Source organism: Dermochelys coriacea, chromosome 22, assembly GCF_009764565.3.
Source record: "Dermochelys coriacea isolate rDerCor1 chromosome 22, rDerCor1.pri.v4, whole genome shotgun sequence".
NCBI lineage: Eukaryota > Metazoa > Chordata > Testudines > Dermochelyidae > Dermochelys > Dermochelys coriacea.
This window is the reverse complement of record NC_050089.1, coordinates 4,903,733-4,930,057: the sequence shown is the minus strand read 5'-3', so window position 1 is coordinate 4,930,057 and position 26,325 is coordinate 4,903,733. Positions and strand designations below refer to the sequence as shown.

The 26,325-nt window shown below is 45.3% G+C and overlaps 1 protein-coding gene across 2 annotated transcripts in view; it reads left to right on the top strand.

Moving 5' to 3' along the window:
* The window catches only part of ETS1 (ETS proto-oncogene 1, transcription factor), a 125,298-nt gene extending 100,509 nt beyond the window's left edge, over positions 1 to 24,789 (top strand). For both annotated transcript variants that reach the window (XM_038380734.2, XM_038380736.2), the window contains 3 exons: positions 2,090 to 2,350; positions 17,129 to 17,247; positions 18,427 to 24,789. In XM_038380734.2, coding sequence (XP_038236662.1) covers positions 2,090 to 2,350; positions 17,129 to 17,247; positions 18,427 to 18,642 — 596 coding nt within the window. In that variant the 3' untranslated portion in view covers positions 18,643 to 24,789. The remainder of the gene's footprint in view (positions 1 to 2,089; positions 2,351 to 17,128; positions 17,248 to 18,426) is intronic.
* Positions 24,790 to 26,325: the final 1,536 nt, after the last annotated feature.

The following is a 26,325-nucleotide window of genomic DNA, read 5'->3' as shown; positions in this document are numbered from 1 at the left end:
GCAGATAGAATCTTTAGGGATTTTTTTTCAAAGACTCATAACTTGACTGAATGTAGGTGGATTTTCACACAGATGACAAAAGGCCTGACCTCTCTGCCAAATTTCAAGTTCCTGGTACAAAGCGTGGAGGGGCTAGAGCTTCTCAACAAAATGGTTGTATGAATTTTTTAACATGGGCAAAACACTTTTTCTCTAACCCTGTTCTGAGAAAATGCTGAATCATTTTTGCTGAAATTTCCCCCCTCCCCCCAAATATAGCAGCTTGAAGTATGGACATTTTCAGGCCAAATCGATGAAATTTGGCAAGTTATAAGCAACTGAAAACAAGGAATTATAACTGGAAAGTGTTGGCCAATCTTAATTATAGGCATCGTTACCTGCCTCACCTGTAGTAAAATAATTTAAATTAGAGATGGACCTGTGCTGGAACCTCAAATTTGAAGTCCTTCAAGACAGAAGTGAAATAATTATTATTGCCCTATAAATCATCATAATTAGGCTTCAGAGTCAACACACCATTAGGATGAATGGGAGCTAATGTCCTAAAACTCAGCCCATCAGTCATTGAAGAAAATGTCAATAGGCTTTCTCACCCGCATTAGTTAAGCTTTTCTTGCTGCGAGAGCTGTTTAAACTAGAACACAACAAATATTTGGGTGAGCATGCCAGCTCAATTCCGCCCTCCTTTCCCCTGTGAGATTTACTATTTGGGTCTGAGCCGCAGGCAGCTCAGTCAGTGGAAATTTCTCCAGGAACTCTTACACAATCCCAGCAGCTGTTTTTAGCCTAGTTTGGGAAATTAATGAACTTGAATGATCCTGTTACGCTCTTAGCTAGTCAGTAAAGAGGTTGAGCAATAGACAGAGTAAGGGAACCCAGAGAGTGCAGTTGAAGGCTATTTTTGGGTCCCTTTTTAGCCCCCAGCACTTTTTTTTTAAATACAGGGAACCCAATCCTTAGCTGGATTGAATATAGCTCCAACATATATTAGCTGGATTGAATATAGCTCCAACATCGCTCCATTGAATTCAGCAGAGCTCCCTGCTTTACACTGGCTAAGGAACTGGCCCCTAATATATTGTTCTCTGTATAAAAAACAATCAGTAGCATAAGTGTAGCCCAGATGTGAGCATCTTACTGGAGGAGAAAAAATAGTTGTTTGAATTCTCAACCCACATCTTTCCCCCTTGGTTTACTGCTGCTTGGGGGCGTTGGGGTGCTAAGAGCTTCTGTTATGATTTCCTGCAATAAAATGGGGCAGTAGAGTCTTGTAGCAAAGAAACTGAGAATGAGGGTTATCAGGACCTTGTGCCAGCCTTCTGCACAGGGCATGAATCGTACCTCTGCTTACACTGTTTGGAATGTGCAACTGCATAATTTACTCTATGAATATACCGGTTTGTATGTAAGCTCTCCAGGGCTTTGTAAAGTGTTGTGGAGGCCTATGGTGCTGTACAAATGATCAGTAGAGATGGGGTCAGGTCAGGAGATTCAAACCCAGATCCTGCATATGTGGATCTTGGATTTTCCTTTGCACCTGTACATTGTGGCTGTAGCTTCCACACCTGTCTTTGGAACATGTGGTCCTGCCTGTCTGTTTTAGTGGTGTATTTCTCTTCAAGCCCCAGAGCAATCCCCTTTCAGAAGGTGGGTCAAATTTAGGTGGCCACAAATACAGTTCAGGGTATTTCTCTGCATCTGGGGTGGAGACTTGGAGTCTGGATTCCTGGGTTCTTTTCTTGACGCTCTAGGTGACTCACTCTGAGACCTGGAGCGAGTCCTTTCACTTCTGTGTGCCTCAGATTGCCCTGCTCTGTAACATGGGGACAGAAATGATACACCAGCCTCATGGATGTCAATGCTCGATTAACATTTGCTCTGAGGTGCAGAGTGCACTGGAACAGCAGTGTCTTGTCTGGCTTGGAGCTGAATGTAGTTAGCAGGGCTGTGGCTCCTTCTGCTGTCTGCCTGGCTGGCAGATGGAGTGCACACCTGGGGCGTTGTCCTACTCCTGACCTTGATTTGTGGATCTCATTTAAACTGCCTCCTCGCAGGCCGGGTGATTCTCATTCTCCCTTCTGCTTGCCAGGTAAACTAGGGGGCCAGGACTCCTTCGAGAGCATAGAGAGCTATGATAGTTGTGACCGCCTGACGCAGTCCTGGAACAGCCAGTCGTCCTTCCAGAGTCTTCAGCGCGTCCCCTCCTATGACAGCTTTGATTCTGAGGACTACCCAGCGGCACTGCCCAACCACAAGCCCAAAGGCACCTTCAAGGACTATGTTCGAGACCGGGCTGACATGAACAAGGACAAGCCAGTCATTCCTGCTGCTGCCCTCGCTGGCTACACAGGTAGGGTCACCACAGAGCCTTTCCAAGACAGCTCTTGGGTTCCGTTCAGAAGCGAATCTGGGACTGGTGAAAGGGGTGAAATTGGTTGACTTGGAGACTGGAGGCCTTGATGCACAGGACAGGTGCAGTGAGCAAACCATCCCCCTCGTTTACGGGTCTCAGCCCTGACTGAGAGGGGTGGGGTCTATAGGGGGAGAGATGAATGGTTCCCTTTGAGTGGCCTCCAGCACACCAGTCTTAGTGATGGCGTTTGGGATGTGAACCCCTCTCCCTTTAGGAGTGGGACTGAGATGCACCAACTACAGATGAGCTCAGCCCTGTACTCTGAGAACCTACATCAGAGTCTGCAGGTTACCTCAGTTTCCTGTCTCTGGAGGAGGCTGGTCCAAATACCCCATAACTTTGGAGATACCCAGAGTCTGGGTCCCAATGTCGTGACATGGGCCCTTCTCACGGGCCATCTCACTTCAGTCTCCAACTATCTATTGGAAGGAAATAGCTTTTGGGCATTGGTGTGGGAGCAGATTCCTAGCAGTGACCTAGAGGTGAGAGTCCCTGTTATCCCATCATGTCTCTTGAGCCGGTCGGTCTTGGTCTCATTTGTACCTGTGCAAAGCAGGTGCAAAATTGCCACCTTGCTGAGTCCAATAGCGGTTTACCCTTACTTTGCACAGCTGTGAATACACCATGTGCAAGGCGCTGGAGAGTCAGGCCCCTTACTTTTCAAGGTAGGTGTTTTCATCATCATCTAGGACAATTTTTCGCCTCTCCGTACTGTTATGCAGCGTGCAGTCCACTTCTCTGCAGCCCTCAACCCCAGAGGTGGCTGCATTTTGCGAGGCGCTGCACAGTCTGAGTATAGGTTGCAAAATGCTTTTTTAGCCTTGGGAATGGAAAGTGATGGAGGTGTAAAGAGCCTGATTTTTTCATGGCTTTACCCTTTATGCTGTCCTATACACCGAATATTAGCACTTGCCATTTGCTTTGAACAGGTATATGGCAATGGAGAATTAGGCTGTATACATTCGTGAAGTGCTTCTTTCTGATGCTATGTTGCACAGTACTCCAGGAGCAATACCAGCCTCCATCTGTCCTTACTCACTGTGAGCAAGGTTGGCAGAATGGGACTCGGGGCATGCACGCAATCCATGGAGAGCTTTTCAAGTGTGTGGATGGCTGGGTCTTTCCCCTGCAATATTGGAACATTTTGTCCTTATTTGTTTCGGAATCTAGGCAAGCAGATTTTGTTATTGAACTTTATACTGATTTTTCAGTTTGGGGGGGGAGTAGGGGAGGGGGGAAGTTGATCGGACTTCAGAACTTATTTGAAACCTGGATCAAAGAGCCAAAGAGGCGTGGCATTTTGTCAGTTCCCCTTCCACTCGTGAATAGTGACCTCTCATGCACCTACTGGTGGCAGCTGTGTGCTGGAGGAGTCATGAGGCAGAAATAGCATATGCAGATAAAGATCAAGATGCTCAGAGCAGATCCTGAGGTGAGACCCTCCAAGAAATCTCCACCCACTCACACAGTTACTCTTAGGGCTGATAATTTTATTTTTTGCGGGGGGGATGACGGGGAGGTGGGAAGATAATTTTTGGAGCTATGTGTAAAAAGGAAGTGGTGTGTTGCTATAGCTTTAATTTTAGAGAGACATCAACCCAGCCGACTGAATGGGAGTCTTTTAAGTGACCTGTGCAAAAAAACCAATTGAATCATGTTGCATTCCTGTGTTAAATACTGTCCTATAGGACGTGACTGGTGAAACATACAGCTGTGGGAGGGGCCGTGCGACATAGTACCGTACATTCATCGTGGTTCCATTCCATAATACAGTTCATTTGTTTCCACAAAATAGGCCCATAAACAGCCCTGGCATTATTTTTCCCCCAAGCCAATGAATTCTTTCCACTTCTAATAGAGCTTTTCACCACGGGAATCTCAAAGTGCTTTGGAATCCTGACGGCCCTATGCACTAGTGCCAATCCCCATTTAATGAAGGAAACTGAGGCACAAAAGTATGTTGCTCAGTTAGGGGCAGAGCTGGGTATAGAATCAAGATCTCCTGTTTCCCAGTCCCATACTCTCTGAGTATGGGACCACAGTCTCTCCTTCAGCAGGGGGTCTTGGCATATGCCATACAGGGCACCCAAGTGCCCATTTTCATGTACAGTTACTTTGCAAGTAGTGGTAAACGTTTTAGGACATTTTATGCTGATGATCAGGCCTATGTTTTCCTTTGCTCAGTTTCCTCCCATTTCTTTATACCCCTCCTCTTCGTATTCAGTGCCATCACATTCTTCAATGGGAGACACTTAGCAGGGTTGCTGGGGCCAATATTTGTCAGGAAGGCATCTCACATGTGAGTCCCTTTCCAAAGCCCACTCATACAGTGTGACTCTAGGCCTAGTGTGATCACACTCTTTGCAGAAACTTGACTGAATCTTCTAGACAGCCGACCATACAGAGGGAGCGGCCTTTCCCCTCCTCCAGCATCAAGGAAGGCTCTACTCAATCTTTGTTCTGCTCATCAGTCAGTAAGAGTTTTGCCTTGAGCTAGGTCTTGAGACTGTGCCCTCTCCCTAGTTACAAGTGCTTCTGCTGTTTCTCTCCAGCTTTGAAGCTCATCATTTAGAGCCTGGCAAAGTTTTTCAGACAAATAAGTTATTCTCAAAAAAAAGACAGTTTCTGTTCGACCAAAACTGTTTGTGAATTTGGCTCAAATTCGGTGAATAGATTTGGCCAAAATATAAATATATATATATTTAAAGTCAACACATTTTGTTCTAGAGAGACAAGGTGGGTGAGGTAATATCTTTAATTGGACCAACTTCTTGTTGGTGAGAGAGAAGTTGGTCCAATAAAAAATGTTACCTCACTTACCTTGTCTCTGTAATATCCTTGGACCAATATGGTAGAACAACACTGCATACAGAATTTTGTTTTGACGTTTTCGAAATGCGATGTTTTGCCTATTTTTTTTTTTTTTTACATTTTGGAGTAGATATTTAGGTAGATTTATTTTAAATGACAGAAATAAGAAAGGGAAAACCCCACCCATTCATTTTGGGGCAAAAAAAGCATTTAGTTTAACCCAAAGTGAATTTTCTTTCAGATTGTTTTGACTCATTCAGCTGTATTCATAATCAGCTGTCAATAGGTAGGATGTATATAACACAGAGCATGTGCTTAACAGAAGGTCAAGTATCTCCCAAAGACCTCTGGGTGCACCGTGCATTGGTGAAACTGAACTATTCTCACCTCACTGTCTGCTCCAAACTAAACCCAGGCATTTCACTTCATTATTATGTGTGATGGACATTTGACAGAAAACCAGCGCGCTAATCCCCATAACGAGTTAGATCCTTTATTCCACCCAACACTGCCACCAGTCCAGAGCATCTCTTTGGACTCATGCCTCCAAGAAGTGCCATCTTTACTTATTCCCATACAAAAGCACTCTTGACTACAATCCAAATGCTGCATGCTACATGTTAGTGTAAGAAATATGCATGCTTTTATGGTAATCTCCCTAGCCATGTTTCAAATTCCATTTTGAATCGGGGGGGGGGGATCCCTAAACACCAGACCCAAGGTTTTTCCAAAGTGACTGGTGATTTGGGATGCCTCCATTTTTCACTGCCCAGACTTTAAAGGGGCTTGATTTTGGGGAAGTGCTGAGCACCTGTCCTCTGAAAGACAGGCTCTTTACAAGCATCTCAGGTTGGGTTCCTGGAAATTGAGGCACTCAAAATCACCAGTCACTGTGAAAATCATGACTTTAGGTCATTGGTCTTTGCTCAGTCTAGTGGAGTTGGTGTCTTTAGAGCTCAGTTTAGTAAGGGACTGGACCTGCCTCATTATTGTAGGATGTGGATGTCTGTGGATGTGTCAATCCAAAGGTGTGATTATAAAGATCCCTGATTTTCCAGGGCCTTGCATTTTCTTTCATCATTTACACCTGGAAAAGAGAATACAGTATGGGTATAAAATGCAGCCATGTGGACCTGGTTACAGGATACAACCACTTTGCCAGGTGCAAATGACAAAACAAGCTCCAAAGCAGAGGAAAATTTAGCCTCCAAAATTCTAAACTGGATTAAGACATTTCTGAATTCTGGGGGTGTTTGGAGCTGAGGTTTTGGTTCAGGCTATCTTTATAATGGGCGTTTACAACCTCTGGTTTTACTGCATGCTGCAGCTTTTAAATTAATAGAGACAGTGGTAAGCCCAGAAAAGTGCTGGTATTTCACAAGCTCCTTCCCTCCGGGAGATAATGCCCAAAGCTTCCACTGGGAAGGGACAGGGCTTCCCCATATAAAAATAATAATAAATAGCAGAAAAGGCAAAACAGGGCAAGTGAGATGGTAGAGTGGGAGTCAGGACTCCTGAGTTCTATCCTTAGTGCTGGGAGAGAAGTGATTTCTAGTGACTGGAGCAGGAGACCTGGGAGCCAGGATGCCGGGTTCTGTTCCCAGTTCTGGTAAGGAAGTGTGCTCTAGCGGCTAGAGCAGGGGACTTGCAGTCAGGACTCCTGGGTTCTATTCCTCACTCGGTCACCGACTCACATAGTGGCTTGAGGAGGTCCGAGTCTCCATGCCTCTGGTCACCATTCTGTAAAATGGGCACAACGATCTTTACCCGTGCATCAAGGCTCCGTTGATGTTTGCCAAGCGCTTTGAGCTCCTCTGAGCAAAGACTTTAGGCAAGCGTGTGGTATTTTTGGCCGCGATCCCTGTTTTGTATGTAAGACATTGAAAAGATCATTTGGCTTTTGTTCTCAAGAGCCTGCTTTGCCGATGGCACTGGGAGGTGCCGGTGTGCTTTATCACAAGAGAAACAGCACGCCGATGGTATCAGCTCTAGGAGGCGCACAGTTTGTAGAGAAGGTGCATTCTGGCGGAAGCCCAGCTTGCATTTGATGTGTTCGTAACTCAGCTAGCGAGCAGACTTTCAAAGCCGCCTTATCTGCCCCCACATCTTGACCTAATTTAACAAGTTGCCATGGTTGCTCGGAGAGGTTGATGCAATTTTCTTATCTTTGGGGGAAGAATGTAACTTCGCAAGAGTTCATGAAAATTCAGTTTCTAACCTGTTTTCACACTTACAGGGACATAGCTAGGTCAGCTGAGACTGCTCTTCTGAAAGATGATTCCCCTTACCTACTGGGTGGGCATTTTCAAAGTTTGGTGCCCAAATGCCAGCTCCAGCGTTGAGATTTTCAAAGCAGTCTAGGGGATTTTGACACAACTCTTCCATTACAGTAGGGCGAGTCGGGTCAAAGAGTGAGACCTGTTCGACTCTGGAAAGGTCTCCCAAAGGGAAGCAGTAGAACCTCCATCCCTTGAGGCTTTTAAAACTGGACACACAAAACACTGGAGAATATAGTGCAGAGAACAAAACTGCATGGTCCAATGTAATGAGTTAGCTCTTAACTCTCTCTGAATTCTGTGACCTGTTTTTTCCATGATGTGTGCCGGGAATCTTTAGCCTGACCCACTTCAGCCTCTGATCTTAGCCAGGGGGACCATCTAGTGCTTCACACCTCCTTCTGCCCATTGTGGTCACTTGCCTGCTCCACTGTGGGCTGGTCTCCAGCAAACAAAATAGCAGACAGAGCAGAAATGTGGGGTATGTTCGCTTCACAAGGCGTAGTGCGTCAGCTTCTCTGCAAAGCACCTGACATTTGGCTGTGGCTTTCCATAGAGTTATTATTTGTATTGCAGTAGTGCCTGGAACCCAGTTGATTTCAGAGCTCGGTTGTGCTAGTCACTGTACAGAGACCTGATCAAAGACAGCTCCTGCCCAAACTGCTTAGAACCTAAATAAACAAGGCAGAACTATTACCCCCCCCCCCGCCATTTCATGGATGGTGAAGCAAGACCCAGAGAGCAATTTACCCAAACTTATACAGCAGATCAGTGGTAGAATGAGGAACTGAACCTAGATCTCCTGAGTCTTAGGCCATCACTAATGAGTAAGAAGTTACAGGTTTAGAGAGTAGCCTGGTGCCTAAGGTATTTATAGCTCCAAATTAATACTATACCGGGTCTTAATTAATAGCATGCATTAGTATGCAAGAGTATTATGCAATTATGCAAATTAGGCACTAGTATGCATGGTCTTAATTTCATTCTTAGTGACAGAAGTGCTGCCACATCTTTACTGTGCTGTCAGGGAAGAAGACAGCCAACATGAGACTGCAGGGGACTATCTGGCTCCCGTGAGACTTCAGCTCCGTGATACATGCAGAAGCATTTCCATTGAACAAATCACTCCTGCAAGTGTCACCACCACGTTGCTCAGCTGAGATCCAGACCTGAGCCTCCCATTCCACAGCTGCCAAAGGTCTGACAGATGTCTCCAGAATATGCATTGGAAAACCCTTCTCTCCCCACAAATCCCACTCCCTATTGCAAAGGCCAGGGGCCCATGTTGGACAAGTTGTTATTTCTGAGTGAGGATTGCCTGTTCCATTTAAAAGTGAAAGAACACAGCTGCTGGTTTACAAGAAAGAAACAACGGTATCGAAGAAAGTGGGTCTCTTTAGGAGATCTGCGTACTCCTCCTCTTCATGCTGCCACCCACGCTGCCGTCTGAAACTTACAGGCCCGACAGGTGCGATCTGATGGGGTTGGGGGGCGGAAATGTGCTGTCTCCGGCCAACGTCAGAAAGCCTGTTAACTGCGCTCTTCTCAGTTCCTCTCAAGTCACAGGAAGAGATGCTCAGGGAGCCACATGGAATGTGGCAGCCTGGACACCTACATTCAGTGCAGCTGCTTGGGGAGAAAAGTCAGAGTCCATATGGTATTCTTGACTACTCCCTGCTGCTGGAGAAGGGTGAAGTCGGCCATCCCTGTGAAGCTGGAGTGGGTCGGTTGTGGGAGTTCATAAGTGCATTCAGTTGCCCCTGGTGGACAGACAAAAAATGGCTGTTCTTAGGGGCAGGCAGCTGTGGGCGAGTGGTTGTTTCCTTGCCTACCCTGTTTGGATTCCGGTTCAGTATGAACTTTACCTGCTGTTGAGGGATGATTTCAAGCGTAACTTTACATCCTAGTTTCCCCTACGACCTGCTTCTAGCTTCCACTGCAAATGGCTCTTCAAGGCCCGTTTCTCACCCTAAGGTGGAACCCAGCGGATGGGGCCTGGGCTTGGTTCAATGGTCCATGTGCCACCTGCCAGACATATGCAAATGACAGTAAAATCAGCCCCATGCAATGCTGCCCAACCGTGACCGTAGCTCAGCTTTTAAAACAAAAACGTACAGCCCGAACCACCGAGTGGCATGACCTTTGCAATTCAGAGTTGACTCTTCAGTGATACCATTTTACTAGTCACTCCTCAGAGCAGTTAATCAGACTATGGCATAGCAGGTTTTGGGTGCCATGAACACAGATAGTATGTTGGACTCCCAGTGCCACCTTCATGACAGAGGTCTGAGACTCATCAGTACCCACAATCCACTCTCCACCTGTCATGTGGGCTGGCACTCCCTAGCTTGCATGCTCCCCCGTGGATGCTTCCTGGATTCTTCTGAAACTAGGGATGACCCCAAACCAAAATGCTGGCTCTGATCATACCCAACCTTTGAGGCAATCTGGAGCTGAGCTTTGCCACTGAGATCCATCTCTGACGCTCCTCTAGGATGCTCCTAACAAAGCAAAATTTGGTGAGGGAGAGACAGGGAAGAACTGCCCATGGCTGATATGGGGGATGAAATGCAGAGGCACACCCTCACCACTGCCCAAACCTGCCCAGGGCCAGCAAACAGGCCTCGGTCCTCCTGATTACACTGGTCTCTGAAGCTCTGACATAGGAGGTCCAGGCCAAGGTCAGTGCATGACAGAAGGGAAGGCTGCTCTGGAGATGTTTCTATGCCCACTTGTTGTGTTTGGTTGGAACCACAAACCACACAGCGAAAAGAATAGGTGCGCCGCTCTCGTTTTTTGTTTTGTTTCTTTCAAACAATGTTGTTGGGGGAGGGGGTGTGAAAATCATCCAGAGAAGGAGTGGGTGACATGTTTCAGATAGGGCCTTACCATGTAAAGTAATGGCCTGTCTATGCTGGTGGCGGGAAGGAGGAAAGAAGCATGGAGGGGGAGTAGCACAGATGTAGCCACACTAGTACAAATAGTCTCTGTAGATTCATTGCACCTATAGATTCAGTGCAAGAGAGGGCTTGAACCAAAGTGATTTACCACAGTACATTGCCCTGGCGTAAACCCCATCTGTTACTCATGCAAGCACTTGTGAAGAGATGCAAGTTTCCTGAGTCGAGGCCCGCCTGCCCCTCTGGGCTCAATCCCACTGTTAATAGCACCCCAGAAGTTCCCCTTCCTAAAGCCTTCATAAAAACCCAATGTTGCCACAGATTGCTGTGTTTCTAGCAATGCCTCATAGTTATAACAGATACTTTCATCTAAAAGTGATTTGTAACCACATCAGACACTGCTGAAATGTGCCCACTTCTGGGGTGGGCTATGGCAGCTGTTTAACAGCTCACCAGCAACAGTGTAGGGCAGGAAGTGAAGCATACCGGACATTTAGGCCTCATGTGTCTTGGATCTGGGCTTTGCATCTCCTTGGAAAGCAAGCGCTGTGAACAGCACAGCACCCCATAGTACCATGCTGCAGCATGCCTTCTTTCAGCGCTGGTCCAGAAGAGTGGCACCTGCTTTATCGCCAGCATCTCTTCCTGCGTCCACCTGCATTTTCCCCTGTTGGAATGACTAGGCCCAGCACTGCTTAACTGGCGAGACCTAATGACATTGTAGGCCAAGATGGTACAGCTGCCAGTGGGAGGCTATAGGGGGAGAATCTGCTCAGGAGGTGAAATTCTCCCCTGTGCAGACAGCCAGCTGAAATCCTGAGGGCCACAGAAGTTCCCTTCTAAGCCATCTCCTAGCAGCCCCATGGGAAGGCAGAGCCGGAGGGACAACCTGGGAAAGTGACCTGGCTAGGACTCATGCAATGGATGCCCAGGAGCATGTGCGCACCCTCATGCAAAGAGGCTTTGCTCAGACAGGGTAGCACTGTGGCAGCATTTCATAACCAGGGTTATGAGGCATATTTTCCCCATGACGTTCAAGAATTCCTAGTGCGTGATGCTACCCAATGCTCTTCAGTGTGAGGGAAGCGAGACAGGGTGGCCATTGTGAGTCACATTTAGCATGTGAGCCCCCTCTGACTGGCTCTATTCTTAGCACGCCCTTCCTCCCTACAAGGGACAAAGGTCATCCGGCTGCACTCAAGGGACAGCCCAGAAATCAGAGGCCTTGCCTTGGGGGTGGTGTGCGTGTGAGGTTATCATCTTTCCAGGGCTCGTATGGAAATGAGTGGGTTCAGCGAACCCTCCTCCGGGCATGGCTGAAAGCTCCCAGAGGTGTTTGAAGTGACCCCATCACAAAAGGCAGCTTGTGTCTGCATCCTCCCTACTTGCATCTGTGTCCAAGGGCTGATATCTGTGTCGGGATTTCCGCACGAGGTCAGCAGTGCATGGGGTTTGTCTGGCCCTCCCAGGAAGGGCTGCATCTTAGCTGGGGGTTCTGCCTCGCCTTGGGCCAGTGTCTTATCTAGGGCGCAGCTGTACCAATTTACACCAGCTGAGAATCTGAAACCACAGGTTAGGGGATTGTAGGACTGGCAGAAGCAGAGGGATGCTGGGGATCTCCTCTAGTTTCAGAGGCTGCTTCTGTCACCGGAAGGAAGTCTTTTCCAGTCAGGATTGAAGTTGCCTCATTTCCTAATGATTCTTCTTAATATTCCACTGGCAATTGGCTTTTAGAAACATCAATGGCAAGCTCTTCTCTTGGTGTAAATCAACAGAGCCATGTCGATTTACCGCAGATCTGGGCCCCAGTGTCTTAGTTGGTAACTGCCCCCCTGCTCGGCTAGATGGATCCTGGATGTGGAAGAACAATGAAGGCTGGAACAGAAGATGTGGGAGATGGGTCACCAGGTGCCACTAGAGGGATAAAGTGCTAAGTGCTTGGAGAGATGAAGGTGCCGATCGCAGAGAACAAACACGTGTTCCTTAGCTACCTGCACCACCCAGCACTTTGAAAATGTAACGCCATGTCAGTGCTGTGTCTTATTGGCTGGGATTTTAAAAAATGCCTCAGGGAGTTAGGTACCCAGCTCCTGGGCTCCTACCTCCCTTGAGCACTTGAAAATCTCACCCATTATTAATGCCTGTTCCATGACTAGATGAGAGCCTCATTCTCCAAGGTGCTCATCCCAGATCCTATCCTCACTATAACTCATGTATAGCCCAATTCATCATACGTCCTCAGTACTCAGAACTCTCTTTCTTAACAATTGAATCTTCTCTAGGAAAGAGATGCAAATACTGAGAGAGGTGGTGTCAGATAATGCCGTCTCCCCGGAGCTGTGCTCTGTCGCACAGGCTGAGACATGCAGTGTGTGTTAGTTCCTGCTGCCTCCTGCATCTGTTGACTCTCTGACATTTCAAACAAGGTGTTGCCCCAGCAGCAGCAGGGCTGTGATGCTTCTGTACAGCTCGGTGCATGTGTGCGTGAGCTGAAGTCTGCTTGCTAGCCATGCAGTAAACACGTTCATTTTCAGACTACTGATCCTCCAATGGGCAGCCAGGAATTGCACCCGTGGAGCCTGACTCCTAATCCTCTGCGCTAGCCATTGGACAGCATTCCTTCCAGCAAAGGAAAAAAACACCCTGCAGGATGCCGCGCCATGTGACTCCATGCCGCTTACAGTGATAAATTGCTGGGCTTCCCTGCACCTCTGCATGCCAGCTGGCAGCAGAGTGTGAGGAGAACATGCTAACAGCACGGGGCTCCTTGGCCTAAGGTTAGAGAAATTTCTCTCTGCAAGCTTGGAAAGCCTCGAAAGTGCTCGTTAAAGCTGGTGTGACCTGGTGATGTGCCAGGCCAGGGCAATCACTTGTCTCAATGAATGCTTAATTACAGCCCCTCCCATTAGTTGGAACATGCATCAAAGGTTAAGGGAAATCAACAGGCTAGGGAGATACTGGTCTTCTTTTTACTCTGCATCCTAGTGTCAGCCTGCCCAGACATTAGTTAGAGCAGCTAAGGGGCTGCTCTAACTTACTGTATGGGAGCATTGGTGTAGAGGCATCTGCTCTGGCCTGCTCTTTCTTGCCTCTTTCATCCCTGGCACCTCCCCTTCCCCAGTGACAGTGGCAGGCACAGAAGCTGGTTCGGTTGGTATATTTGACATTGGGACATCCCCATCCACAAGGGGAATTCTCTGTCTATTTAAGGCTAGAATATGTTCACTTTGCTCAGCCTCAGCAGTATCCACCTATGTTGCCTTACTGGCATACTTCGGATGGATGAATTAATCTTCTACCCGTGCACCCCCCTGAGCTGTAATTCAGAATGTTAGCAAGAAGCTCGAGTGGCAAAGCTGGGATCCCCAAAGTTTGGGAGCATCTGGATCAGCCCATTATAATACAGGCAGCTGCAAAGTCCCTATCTGAGCTTCCCCAGTGTAGCACTCTGGGAAGTGTGGTTGCTGCTCAATCCCTACTAAATATAGACAGTGTGTGACAAAATCCTCTGAACCAATATTTGGCAAACTTGCCGAGGACAGTTTGCTCACATATTTCCCTGAAGAATGTAGTATCTCTCTTGTTCATATCTGGGATAAGAGAGATACTATGAACCTGATTTGGTTTGCATATCAATGCACTGATAACCAAGAGTCTCAGAATCACTCAGATACCCTTTAAATAAAAGAATAGCTAGCAGATAGTCAGGAATCTATCAGGGTACGTCTACGTTGCAAACAAACTAACAAAAATACCCCTACAGCAGCAGCTCTCTGAGCCCAGACTTGAGTTCACAAGGTACACGATAAGGTGCTAAGAATAGCAGTGTAGACATTCCCATCCAGGTTGGAGTTTGAGTTCTGTCAGTTGCTATGTGGGTCTCAGTGCCTGAGCTCCAGCAAGAGGTGTCATAGCGTGAGTCAGAGTCTGTAGACCTGGGCTCTGAGGCTGGCTGCCATGGTAGTTTTTTGCACCTCTGTTCCCATGGCCTGATGTACTCTCACACCTTAGTAAATCAGGAGTAGCTCCACTGAAGTCATTCGGGTTACACCAAGATGGAACTGCAGTGAGATCAGAACTGAGCCCATTGGCTCTAAAGCCAGAAAAGACACACTAGGTCCCATTTAGTCTGTCCCTTCACCAGGCAGGATGGTTCCCTCTCTACTAGCAGTTTGTCTAGTTTCCAACAGTTTTAAATGTCTCCATTACTGGCAATTTTTAAATCAAAAGTTGGATGTTTCTTCTAAAAGATCTGCATTTGTTCCAGCAGGAATTCTTTGGGGACAGGTCTCTGGCCTGTGTTCTACAGGAAGTCAGACTAGATGATCACAGTGGTCCCTTCTGGCCTTGGAATCTATGACTCTAAAGGCAATAGCACATCGTCCATCACATCCCTTGGGGATTATTCCGCATCCTCCCATTCCCACCGGCAGGAATTTTATCCTGACATGCAGCGTGAACTGTCATCCAGTAACTTCATCCCGTTGTTCCATTAGCCACCCCTTCTGCCAGCTCAGGCTTACACCCATTGCCATTGTCAGTCTGTTCTCCTTTCCCTCACCTTAGCTGTTGCATAACCCAGCTTTATATATTTAATTCTTTTCTTGCAAGTCATTCCCTGGATCATTTTTTTTGCCCTTTTCTGAGCGCCTCTTAGATGTGTCAGTATCTTGCTGGAAATATGTTGTCCGAAGCTGAACACAGTGTTCTAGGTGTGGCCCTAATCAGACAGGTTTTGGCTTGAGGGCATCCATTTTGGCTTTGGCTGGGACATGAGTGAAAAAAGAGATCAGTATTTAGGAATCACTCAGCATGTGACTAATCCAGTGAAAGCCCAACTGGAAAGTGTGTAAAGCCACAATCTCTCAAACGGCAATGCGCTATGTACTTTGCATCAGCTGTGCTTAAGCACGTAGGAATCAAATGCCCTGAGGCATGGCAAGATACAATGCAAATAGACAGGGAGTATAGTGCCTTTAAATTAACTGTCCAGCCTCAGCCAAGTACAGCTGAGGCCCCCTAGAGAAAAATCAGTTCTGGGGGCAAGGAGAATTTGGCATCCCTGGGAATCTGATCGCTGTTGACAAGTAGCTTGTTTGTTTTCATCTGATCAGATGAGTGGTGCTCTCCTCCCAGAATTGTTATCCCGGACACAGACGGAAAAAGTTAGTCAGCAAGAGACGGTTCTGATTTAAAGCCACCATGTTGCACACTGCAGACAGGAGGACACCACACAGTGCCAGCTGGTATTAAAGGCACAGGGAAGTCCACAAGATGACCACTGGGAGGTTTTTGACAGCAGATGCATGTGTGCATTGCCATTTCTGAGGCATTTCTTGACAAATAGCTGGTGGCCAAAATTAGCACCCTTATGGTACTTAGAAGACAATGGAGCTGCAAAACAAGTAGCTTTTTATGACTCAAATGTATATAACACAGGAGGCTTCACCCACAGACCCTTCACCTCCATATCAATGATGATACATCATGAGAACAATCAACCGGGGAACTTGCTTCTGGCCAGCTAGGAGTTTGTTGGATATTGCATGCTCTCCTCTTCTGTTGACTCCGGGCTGCACAGTATACAAAGGGATTCAGGCCCAACTGATTTCAGGATGTCATGGCTGGGAGGGATTCCATTTCCAATGTGCTAGGACGCTGCTGGAAAATATACAAGCACCTTTAGTGCAGAAGACCCTAGTGTCAGCCTGCCCACTCCAATCTTGCTGAGGCTCTAGTTCTAAATTTTGAATTATTCAAGATGCTAACGTGTGAGACCACCTTCTGCCTACCCTCCGTTCTGTTATGTTATTACAGCACTCATTAGAAATGCCTTCCTGCTTCCCGGGTGCTCACCTGCCCAGCCAACCCTATTCCTTGCAGCAATAGCTGTGCCAGCCGCACTGAGTTGCCTCTTGTTCTCTGCGAGTTTATGTAGGTGGTTCCTGCAGCAACATGTCCTAGAGAGCGGCCAAATAATTTTCATACCTATGTCCCCTTTATCACATCTCAGTGCACAGCCATGGATCAGAATGTGACGGTCGGGAGGCAGCGTGTGATAGTGTAGGAGTTCAAGCAGTGGCTGGGAGCTTTTTGGCACGTAAGAGAAGACAGCGCTTCAGTGGCAGAAAAATGATTCCTCCCTTTTTTAATGCCAAGAAATAATCCTCTTTATGTAACTTAGACTGAGGTGAAACATGCCAGTGGTTGAACATTCCACTCAGACTGCAATAGGAAGCAGCTTTACCTGTACGAGTTAACTCTCAAACTGCCAGTTCAGCTCAGATCTTCACTTGGACTGCTACTGTAGGCCCCTGAGATGTCAGTTTTTGTATACAGTGAACGTCACCTATTAATATTAATAACTAATATTAAGGTCACACTCAAAGACCCCATTCCAGATCAGGCTCCCACTGTGCTAAGCACAATTTACAAACACAGAGGGAATCATAGGCCTTGCCTCAAGAAACCCGAAGTCTAAGAAGGCCTCAAGTGCATCCATGGAGTTTAGAAAGGGAGTTGAAGGCATCGGAGTCAGGGGTGAAGCATATAACAGAACCAGAGTCACAGATCCCAGTGCTCTCTATACTAACAAACAGCCAATGCATTTTGTATTCATCTGCTTGCATGTGTCTTCCCATGGAGGGGGTTGGGTGGAAAGAAATCTGCATCCGTTGCATTCCTGGCTCACCTTGTTTTAACAACTTGTGGCTTCTTTGCATTCCTAGGCAGTGGACCCATCCAGCTGTGGCAGTTCCTGCTGGAGCTGCTCACCGACAAGTCCTGCCAATCCTTCATCAGTTGGACAGGCGATGGCTGGGAATTCAAGCTCTCAGACCCAGATGAGGTATGCCCATTATAACTGGGGGGAGGGATAGCTCAGTGGTTTGAGCATTGGCCTACTAAACCCAGGGTTGTGAGCTCAATCCTTAGGGGGCCATTTAAGGATCTGGGGCAAAAATTGGGGATTGGTCCTGCTTTGAGCAGGGAGTTGGACTAGATGAACTCCTGAGGTCCCTTCCAACCTGATATTCTATGATTCTAACTGATCAGAGACCATTGAAAATGCTTAGGAGAATAACCTAAGTCCTCTCTCTTCATGGCTGAGATGCTACAAGTCATGTCAATATGATCCTGTGTGGGGGAATAAGGTAGCAGGGTGTTGCTCTCTCAGTAATTTCTGGAAAAATCAATGGTTTAGAGAGTGCCCATGAAAGTCTGATTATTAATGAGCAATTATTAATTGTATTGCAGTGGCACCTAGAAGTTAGGTGAAATATTTCATACCAAAGTTGGGGCTTGGGGGTGAAAAATAAAGATTCAGCAACAGCAAAAGGTATCACCTCTTTGTGTCATTTTTGCCAAATCGTTTCTGTCGGGAGGAAAGATAATTCCGAGATAAATGAAGCATTTCCATTTTTCAGTTCAAAATGTCCTTTAATTGTATTTAAAAAAACAGTCAAAATGGTTTAAATGGTTGAAATTGAAACAAAATATTGCAATGTTGTAAAAGGAAAAAAAAAAGTTTAGTTGGAGCCGAAACAATTTTTCTTGATTTGCCAAAAATGTTGAAATTTTTTTTTTTTCAGTTTTCCCCGACACTATTTCCCCTCAATGTTATTTGCACAGCTCTAGAGGCCACCAGGCGTGGACCAGGCCCCAAGCATGCTAAGCGCCATATGCACAAAAAGACAGCTACTGCCCCAAAGAGCTTAAAATTATCCCTTTCCCCATCTCCTGTCTTCATCTGATTCCACTTCATGATCCCCCAGCAGAGTCCATGGGTGCTGTTTCTACAGCCCAGGAGGGGTTTGATCTGCTGGCCTTCTGCAAACGCTGGCACTCAACTTCTCCCTGAGTCCATTCTTCATGACGAGGGGGAGAAAAAACATATCACCATTAGCTCTCCCTGTGGCAGGAGTTCCCAGCCTCTTATCACCCAGCCGAGCCAGGAGGAAGAGACTTATTTTAATATCTACACTTAATCTCTGAGCCCTTCTTCACCTTTGTTTTCCTCCTCTTCCAGGTTGCCAGGCGATGGGGCAAGAGGAAAAACAAGCCCAAGATGAACTACGAGAAGCTGAGCCGTGGGCTTCGCTACTACTATGACAAGAACATCATCCACAAGACGGCTGGCAAGCGCTACGTGTACCGTTTCGTCTGCGACCTGCAGAGCCTTCTGGGCTACACGCCCGAGGAACTCCATGCCATGCTGGACGTCAAACCCGATGCCGATGAGTGAATCGGACCAGCCAGACTGTGTGGAAGGTTGCGTCGTGTCGGTGTGGAGATTCGACGAGACCTTAAAACATTTTTTTTTTTGCAGTTAAATATCTATCTATATTTTTTTCAAGAGCAACTCAAATTTGACATTTTTGATGGGGCGAGGAGGGATGGGCAAAGTCAAGCTTTTGGCTGAATCTGGCAATGTTTGGTTGAGAAAAGAAAGATGGAACTTTTTATCTGAAAGTTCTCAGAGAGGTTTTTGGGGGTGAATTTTTTTAGTTTTAAGAAAGCCAGAAAAATACAGCTCACTTAAAAAAAATTAAAATAATCCTTCCCTATCTCGCACCATCTGGAAACATTATTAACGAAAAGATCCCCTTGATTACTGTGTTAACAGTGCAACAAACTGATAATTCAGGAAGTGACAAGACTCCTAAGGATTATGCGATTGGTTCTTTTATTGATGGGAGGGACAAAGGGAAGGTGGAACTTCCTGTTTTGTGGGAGGGGATGACATAGGAAAAAACAAGAACAGTTCTTGTTACTTTGCTTTTCTGTCGGTTATTTTTCTGTTACAAAGAACAGATTTTTTTAGGAGGGACCAAGATTTTTTTTAATTATTATTTGTTAAAATTTTATTTTATTAAATTTTGTGCCAGTATTTTTTTTAAATAGTCTTAAGCTCTAAGATGATCTCAGTCTTGCAATATTGTGTGTGTATGTATGTTTCTGTTATGCCAGCAGAGAGTTTTATCACAGTGAAGAAAAAAAAAGTTTATGTAGACCCCACTGGAGAAGTGTAGCGCTCTGACTTATGATCTCTGAATCTTATATGAAGGAAAATGAGTGCCAAATCAGTCACCAAAAATTCTGGGAGGATGCTTTGCATTTGCATTGAGCCCCATGCACTTTGCTCTGTTGTATATTGCTAAAGCTGGATGAAATTTCTCAAAAGGAAATTTTGTTGTTGTTGTTTGTTGTTAAAAAACATCTTTTGGGGACCACCATATTTTCAAAACCACGTTTTTAAAATTTCTGATGTATCGAAAATGTTGCTGACATTTTCACGTATCATTTTCAAAATCAGAAAGTGGGTTTCTTTTTTTTTTTTTTTTTTGGTAAAAGGAATGTTTTTTACACTTTGAAGTAACTGCTAGTTTTTATAGTTTTAATATCCCACCCAGTGACTAAGCTGAGCAAAGTTCAGATTTGACATTTTCCTATTTTGAACGCAGTCAGTGCTGAAGGGAAAATGGAGAAGTGTGTTAGGAAAAAAAATCATGAAAAGCTTTGAACAGTGAAAAGTGAAACAAGGATGATTTGGAAACTTTTGATGATTTTTCCCTCCATTTTTGACCAGTGCTGCCTGTAATAATGTACGGTCAGCCATTCTAGGCACATCCAAAATGGAAACTCAGACTCACAAATGGGGAACAATCCCTCAAGATGCTGAGCACGCAAGCCCAGTCCAGTGAAACACGCACGCACATGGTTAAACTCGTGAATAGCCCCATTGAAGTGAGTGGGACCATTCATATGCTCGATGTTAAGCATGTGCTTAACTGCTTTGCTGGATCAGGCTAGCAATTCCTTTGAGCCCGGAGTGTGTGGATACAGCTTAGACACGGAGAATGTATCTGCACAACAAGCTTCTCCCTGCAGGAGCAAGTCTCCGAGCCTGGCTCAACTGACTGGGGCTCACACCACTGGCTTAAAAATATCAGTGTGGATATTCGGGTTCGGGCTGGAGCCTGGGCTTCATGACCCTCCCGTCTTGCCAAATTTCTGCCGGTCTGACTGTAGGATTTCGGCTTTCGACTTTAAATATTTTTTTTTTTGGTAAAGACAGTATTAAATATTTGAACTGAATATATTTTCTTTAATGGCTGAACTAATTTCTGAAGCTCTGTATTGATTCACCACAGAGACTAGGAGGGTGGAGAGACTTTGTAGATCAATGCAGGGGAAATTATAACAATGGGAGATCATATATCAGGTCTGCAGAACTGGGCTCTGAATAAAAGTTGCTAAAAACATGCTTGTATTTAGTCTGAACATCCAGTTTGCTTCCTGTTTTCCCATCTCTGTGTAGCCAGAGTACTGTGGTATAGGAGGGCAGGGTCAAACAGGAAGCCATGGGAGGCTGTCAGTTGAGTTCTATGGAAAGATGATGCCCTGACACAAAGGTGCTGAGCTCCCATTGGACTCTACAAGAACGGCATGTGTTCAGGCCCTGTGAATATCGGGAAGTTCGTTTTTAAGGAAGCTTTGTTTGATTGAAACTCAGTCAGCCCCAGCGTGTCAGAGAGCTTAGCCTGGCTTAGCAGGCTGGTAGGTGTAAAGCTGAACACATGGAAAAATGTAGCAAGCTGATTAGGGGGGCGTTTAAAGCAAGAATGTTGAAGGCAGATGGTGGCTATGGGGCAAGGGAAGTCCAGGTGTCAGAGCACATGGCTGGGGCTAAGACATGATCCCACCCAACATACAGAGAGGACTGGTGCAGCTGAAGGAAAGTGGGATGGAAGGAAGGTGAAAGGAGCATGCACTGAATGAAGAAAGGACAGTCTGCTTTCTGAAAGAGTAGTTCTCATCTAGCATCCTGAGCAAAGGGAGACTGGCAGCTGTGGCAGGTGAGAGATTGCAGAAGTGAGAGAGGAGGGCTGATGCAAAAGGGGATTGGAGTTCAGCTCAAGCTGGAGGAAGCAAAGGAAGATGCTGATGTACTGCTGTAGGCCAGGTGCTCCTCCTCCCTGCTAGAAATTAGATGCAAAGAGAGAATAGGTAAAGTCAAACGCCCGTCCAGAAGGTTACTCATTTATAGCTGTGTACGGCAGGCTGCGCTGTAGTGGGACAGCTGAGTGAGGCTGCTCCCTGCACTTTGAGTAGGCTGAAGGCAACTTGATGGAGATTTTGAGTGATAAAGTTGGTGGTAGCTGAGTGCAGAGAGTTAGTCTGGGCTTCTGAGAAGATATATAAAGAGGAAGATTTCAGACTCTGTTTTCCAGGGAGGCAGAGAACCACTTGAACCAGAGGTGATTCCAGCAAAATACACTGGCCCCAAATAAAACCAGGAGAGTAGACTGTGACTCTTTAGATGGACTCTTTCAATTTTCAACTGGTAACACAAATCTCCTAGGCTTTTAGGGTCTTATACGTTCCATAGAGCCATAGAAAGTGCCCTTAGGTTCACATTTTACAGTGTCCATTCTGGGCAGTTTGTAGCCAGATCTTAAATCATCACCTTTTATTTTACAGGATTACTCCTGTAAAGGGTGTTAGTAACTGGGGCAGATGTCACACCATCCCAGCACTCTTTCTGCCTTCTAACCCACCCAGCAAGTGTCTGTCCCCTGGGGTTGGTCACAGTGCAGGGTCCCCTAGTTCAGTTCAAGCAGAAAGTCAGTCAGTAATACTTTACTATGAACAGTTGGGACTTGGGTTCATGTGCTGACCCCCAATATTTCTGCCAGACCTGATCTACTCATTCATTCCACGAGGGTTGATTGCGGGCAGATTTTCTGTATTAAGCTGTTTCTACCCAAGACAATCTGTTTCCATAACGTGCAGGGATATGTTCTCAAAGCGATCTAGAAGGGCTACAAAATGAATGGTGCCATCTTTGCCAACATGCTCCTACCAATGCTTTGCCAAGTTTACTCACCACCCTTTGCCATCCAAATTGCAATCTGCATGTAAATGCACAAGCGACAGACAGAATAGCCTTGGTGACATGTAGTGACTTGACCCACAATTTGCTTTCCCCCCTTCTAGGCTAGAGATGGTCACAGAAAGCACAGTGTGCTGTTTATACACTGGAAATTTGCAGATTTTTTTTTAAAATGCATGTTGACTATTGAACAGGGATGTGTGACCCAGATGAGATAAAGTTAAGGCCAAATATGTACCTGCACCTAAACCTCCAACTGCATCTTTTATGAGGTGTGAAAAAGTTTGGTTAACCTACATACGCGCAATATCTATATAATGTGTGTGAAAGAGAGCATGCACTGGGGTTGCAATTCACCTCTGTGCAAAGATCCAGCACAAGTCTTATTTTGATGGGTTAAGTGGTGTCTAGTACTGACCCCTCTGGACTGAGGTGAATTGCACCCTGGACAGATATTTAAACCAGATTTAATTCAGTTAATTTCTCTTTTGTTCTGAAAAATGTATTTGAGCATAAGCTTTCGTGAGCTACAGCTCACTTGATTTCACTGAATGCATCCGATGAAGTGAGCTGTAGCTCACGAAAGCTTATGCTCAAATAAATGTGTTAGTCTCTAAGGTGCCACAAATCCTCCTTTTCTTTTTGCAATACAGACTAACACGGCTGCTACTCTGAAACCTGTCTTTTGTTCTGGAATTTCTCAAATCTGTTAATTGATTCCAAATATTTTTATGACTAATTCTTGATCTCGGAGTTCAGTGTGGGTACTTAATATCCAGCATATTGTGCTTCGGCACCCAAGTCACATGATATGGGCCCATTTTTCCAACTGGATGAGCCTAATTCTATGCATATAATTCTTACATGCCTAGAAATGAAGGGCTGGAAGGGACCTCAAGAGGTCAGCTAGCCCATCCCCTCCTCGCTGAGGCAGGATTCTTTGTATGGTTGAATACTTGTGATTGGGAATTCAAAGTTTGCTTGTTGGGAATATTCTGGGACATTTGTTTAAAAGTAGCTTTCTTCCAGTAAAATTGTGCCCTGGAAAGATCATGAAAAGGGACCTCAGACAAAGCGAATTCATTTAAAACATTTGAACAGCTATTTACAAACATTTTTGCATTACAGCATTTGCCCATCTCTTGCTGTGTATGTGTAGATGATTTATAATACACAAAAGATGATACACAGTCACCTATACATTTGTGTGTATTAGAATCACATACACACATGTGTATGTGTGTGCATCATTTTTACACTAATTACACTTCGGGGTTCTGTCCAGAAGAGTATTATCATTCTGTGAAAGTCCACTCTTAACAGGACACGAACCCAGTTATGCACGGTTTTGACACAAGAAGACTGAGGGGGAACTGATAGTCTTCAAATATTCTAAGGGCTTTTATAAAGAAGATGGTGATCACTTGTTCTCCATGTCTACTGAAGGAAGGACAAGAAGTAATGGGCTTAATCTGCAGCAAGGGGGATTTAGGTTAGATATTAGGAGTATCTTTCTAATTGTACGGATAGGTGAGCTCTGGACCAGGCTTCCAGGGGAGGTTGTGGAATCCCCATCATGGGGATTTTCAAGAACAGGTTAAACACGCACCTGTCAGGGACGGTCTAGGTTTATTTATTGTTGCCTCAGCATAGGACGTTGGCCTAGATGACCTCTTGAGGTCTCTTCCAGCGGTATATTTCTAGCATGATTCATCATTGGCCTGAAATTTAACCTTCTCTCAGGAGATTTCCAGCCCAATGTCAAGATATTTAAAAAAAAAAAAAGGGTTCCAATATGCATCTGAAATTTAGGACACATCCAAATCCCTGCACTTTTTGAGCATCGCTGTTTGGGAGGTGACCTTGGTGGGGTTATTAGAGCTTGTTGAGTTTCTTTTCATTCTAAACACTGCAAATGTGCTTTCCTTGGCATGCATCTCTTTGATGGGGTCTATAGAACATCAGTCGAGCTGTTGTCTACATTCCAAAGAATTTCAAATACATGATAAATATATGTATACATATGTGTTATAATGGAATATCTCCAGGAATTTACTGCCTCAGTAAAAGAACGTTTTTTTTGTTTTGTTTTTACACATGGGATTTTTTTAAGCTGATAAACATAGAGAAAAAAAAAGATTGTTATATTGTGCTGTTCAACTATTTTCCAATTTGTATTTTCATATAATTTATATTTTTTAAAAGTGAAAAAAATTTAAAAGCAAGATTAAAAAAAAGAGGAAAAAGCAGGTGCTTTTTTTTAAAAAAAAAACAGAACTGAGCTAGCTTAGAGATGTAGAGATGTGTGTGTGTCTCTGTGTATGTTTAAAAAAAAATACAAAAATCTCCCCTCAGAACATGGATTCTTAAGGGAGGGATTGGTTTTGTTTTAATTGCTGATGCTGGCACATCATTTTGATGGAGAATTTTTTATATACTGTAGCCTTATTTCATATTGTATTTTAAACCATGTGAAATAAAATAAAAACCATAAAGTTATGGTGTCAGCGTGATTATTTCTCCCCTGTCCTGCTGAAGAGAGTTAGATTGTGTCTTTCGTGGTATTGCCAGTGTTCAAACAACATGATTCAGACACCAAAAAATCATGAGATTGTCATAAAAATAAGGAGATTGTACAAGCAATAAATGGGGGGTTCTTTTTATTTCCTTCTGGTTTCTGAGCCTTTAGCAGTCACATTTTTGAGTTGCAAGGGCATGAAACTTATTTTTCTTTCATTAAATGAAAGCTGAAATTTTCATGTAATCACAGGATTCCAGGAGCTTTGGCTTTAAGAAAAGCATCAAATCTCAGAAGTCACACAATACTGATGTTCCGCTGAGTCCTCAGCAAAGAGGTTGCCTGTAAGGTGCACAACTGCTAGAGTGGTCCTAAGATGTTGTGACTTAGAGACCCCTCAAAGGCACAACACTTTCCCAGCTACCTCTTTGCTCCAGGGCATTTCTGTGTAATAAGTTGTTGCTGGGTGTGAGCTGTTCAAAACTCAGAATTTCCATTCTGTGGGATGTTCTAAGACTTCAAAATTTCCTTTCCTCCAAAAGCAGAACAAAAAGTCAGCATCTTCTGTACAATTAAAAATTCTGTTTTGATAATACCCCATATCACTCCTCAACCTTGCCATCAATGTCCTACGCAACTCTGCCTCCAACCTCCATCTCAGACTTGGCCTCTCACAGCCAACCCATTTACCTTCCTGCTCGCCTCTTTCCCATGATATCCCCTACTGAGGGAACAGCCACATCGCGGGTCCTGTTCTACAGGGACAAAAGGTGTATGTTCAGTCTATTCCCGCAAATCATTTTGATACCATGGAATCAGCACTGTCCAAGGGACAACTGTTCTCTTTGTAAATTTTCAAGCAGCTCTACTGGGCTAGCTTGACAGCAAATTGCAACATGTGGCCAAATCATTGTGGGACTGGAGGCGAAGTCTTGTTCCCAGCCCATCTGCTGCACGAAGTAACTGCAACACTTGGCACTTTTCCTCCCTTGAGCTCCAATTGGTTTAGATCCTACACACTCGGGCCCAAGATTGCCTAACCAATGCAGTGGGGTGATGAGGAATCCAACTCCTCATCAGTGTCCTGTGGGAGCATGTTGAGGTCATATTCCAATCGTACCGTGCATGGATGGGTGAAATTCACCCCAACATAGAGGAGTCAGCACTAGACATATAGACCGCTTAACATCTTGCTTGCAGGCCTGGTAGTGAGCCTTCACACAGAAGGACATTTCACCCTTAACTAGGCTCATCAATAGATAAATGCACAGCCCTAGCTACGGGGAAGTTATATTGTCAATGTCACTTCCTAAACTGAAAAAAGAAAATCTTTTTGGATAGCAGTAAAAGGAACCTCTAGTAGGGACGTCTATTAAAGTGGGGACATGATGGATGTTCATTTGCTTGAGTTAAAGCAAGCAGGGGGGAGGGATAGCTCAGTGGTTTGAGCATTGGTCTGCTAAACCCAGGGTTGTGAGTTCAATCCTTGAGGGGGCCACTTAGGGATCTAGAGC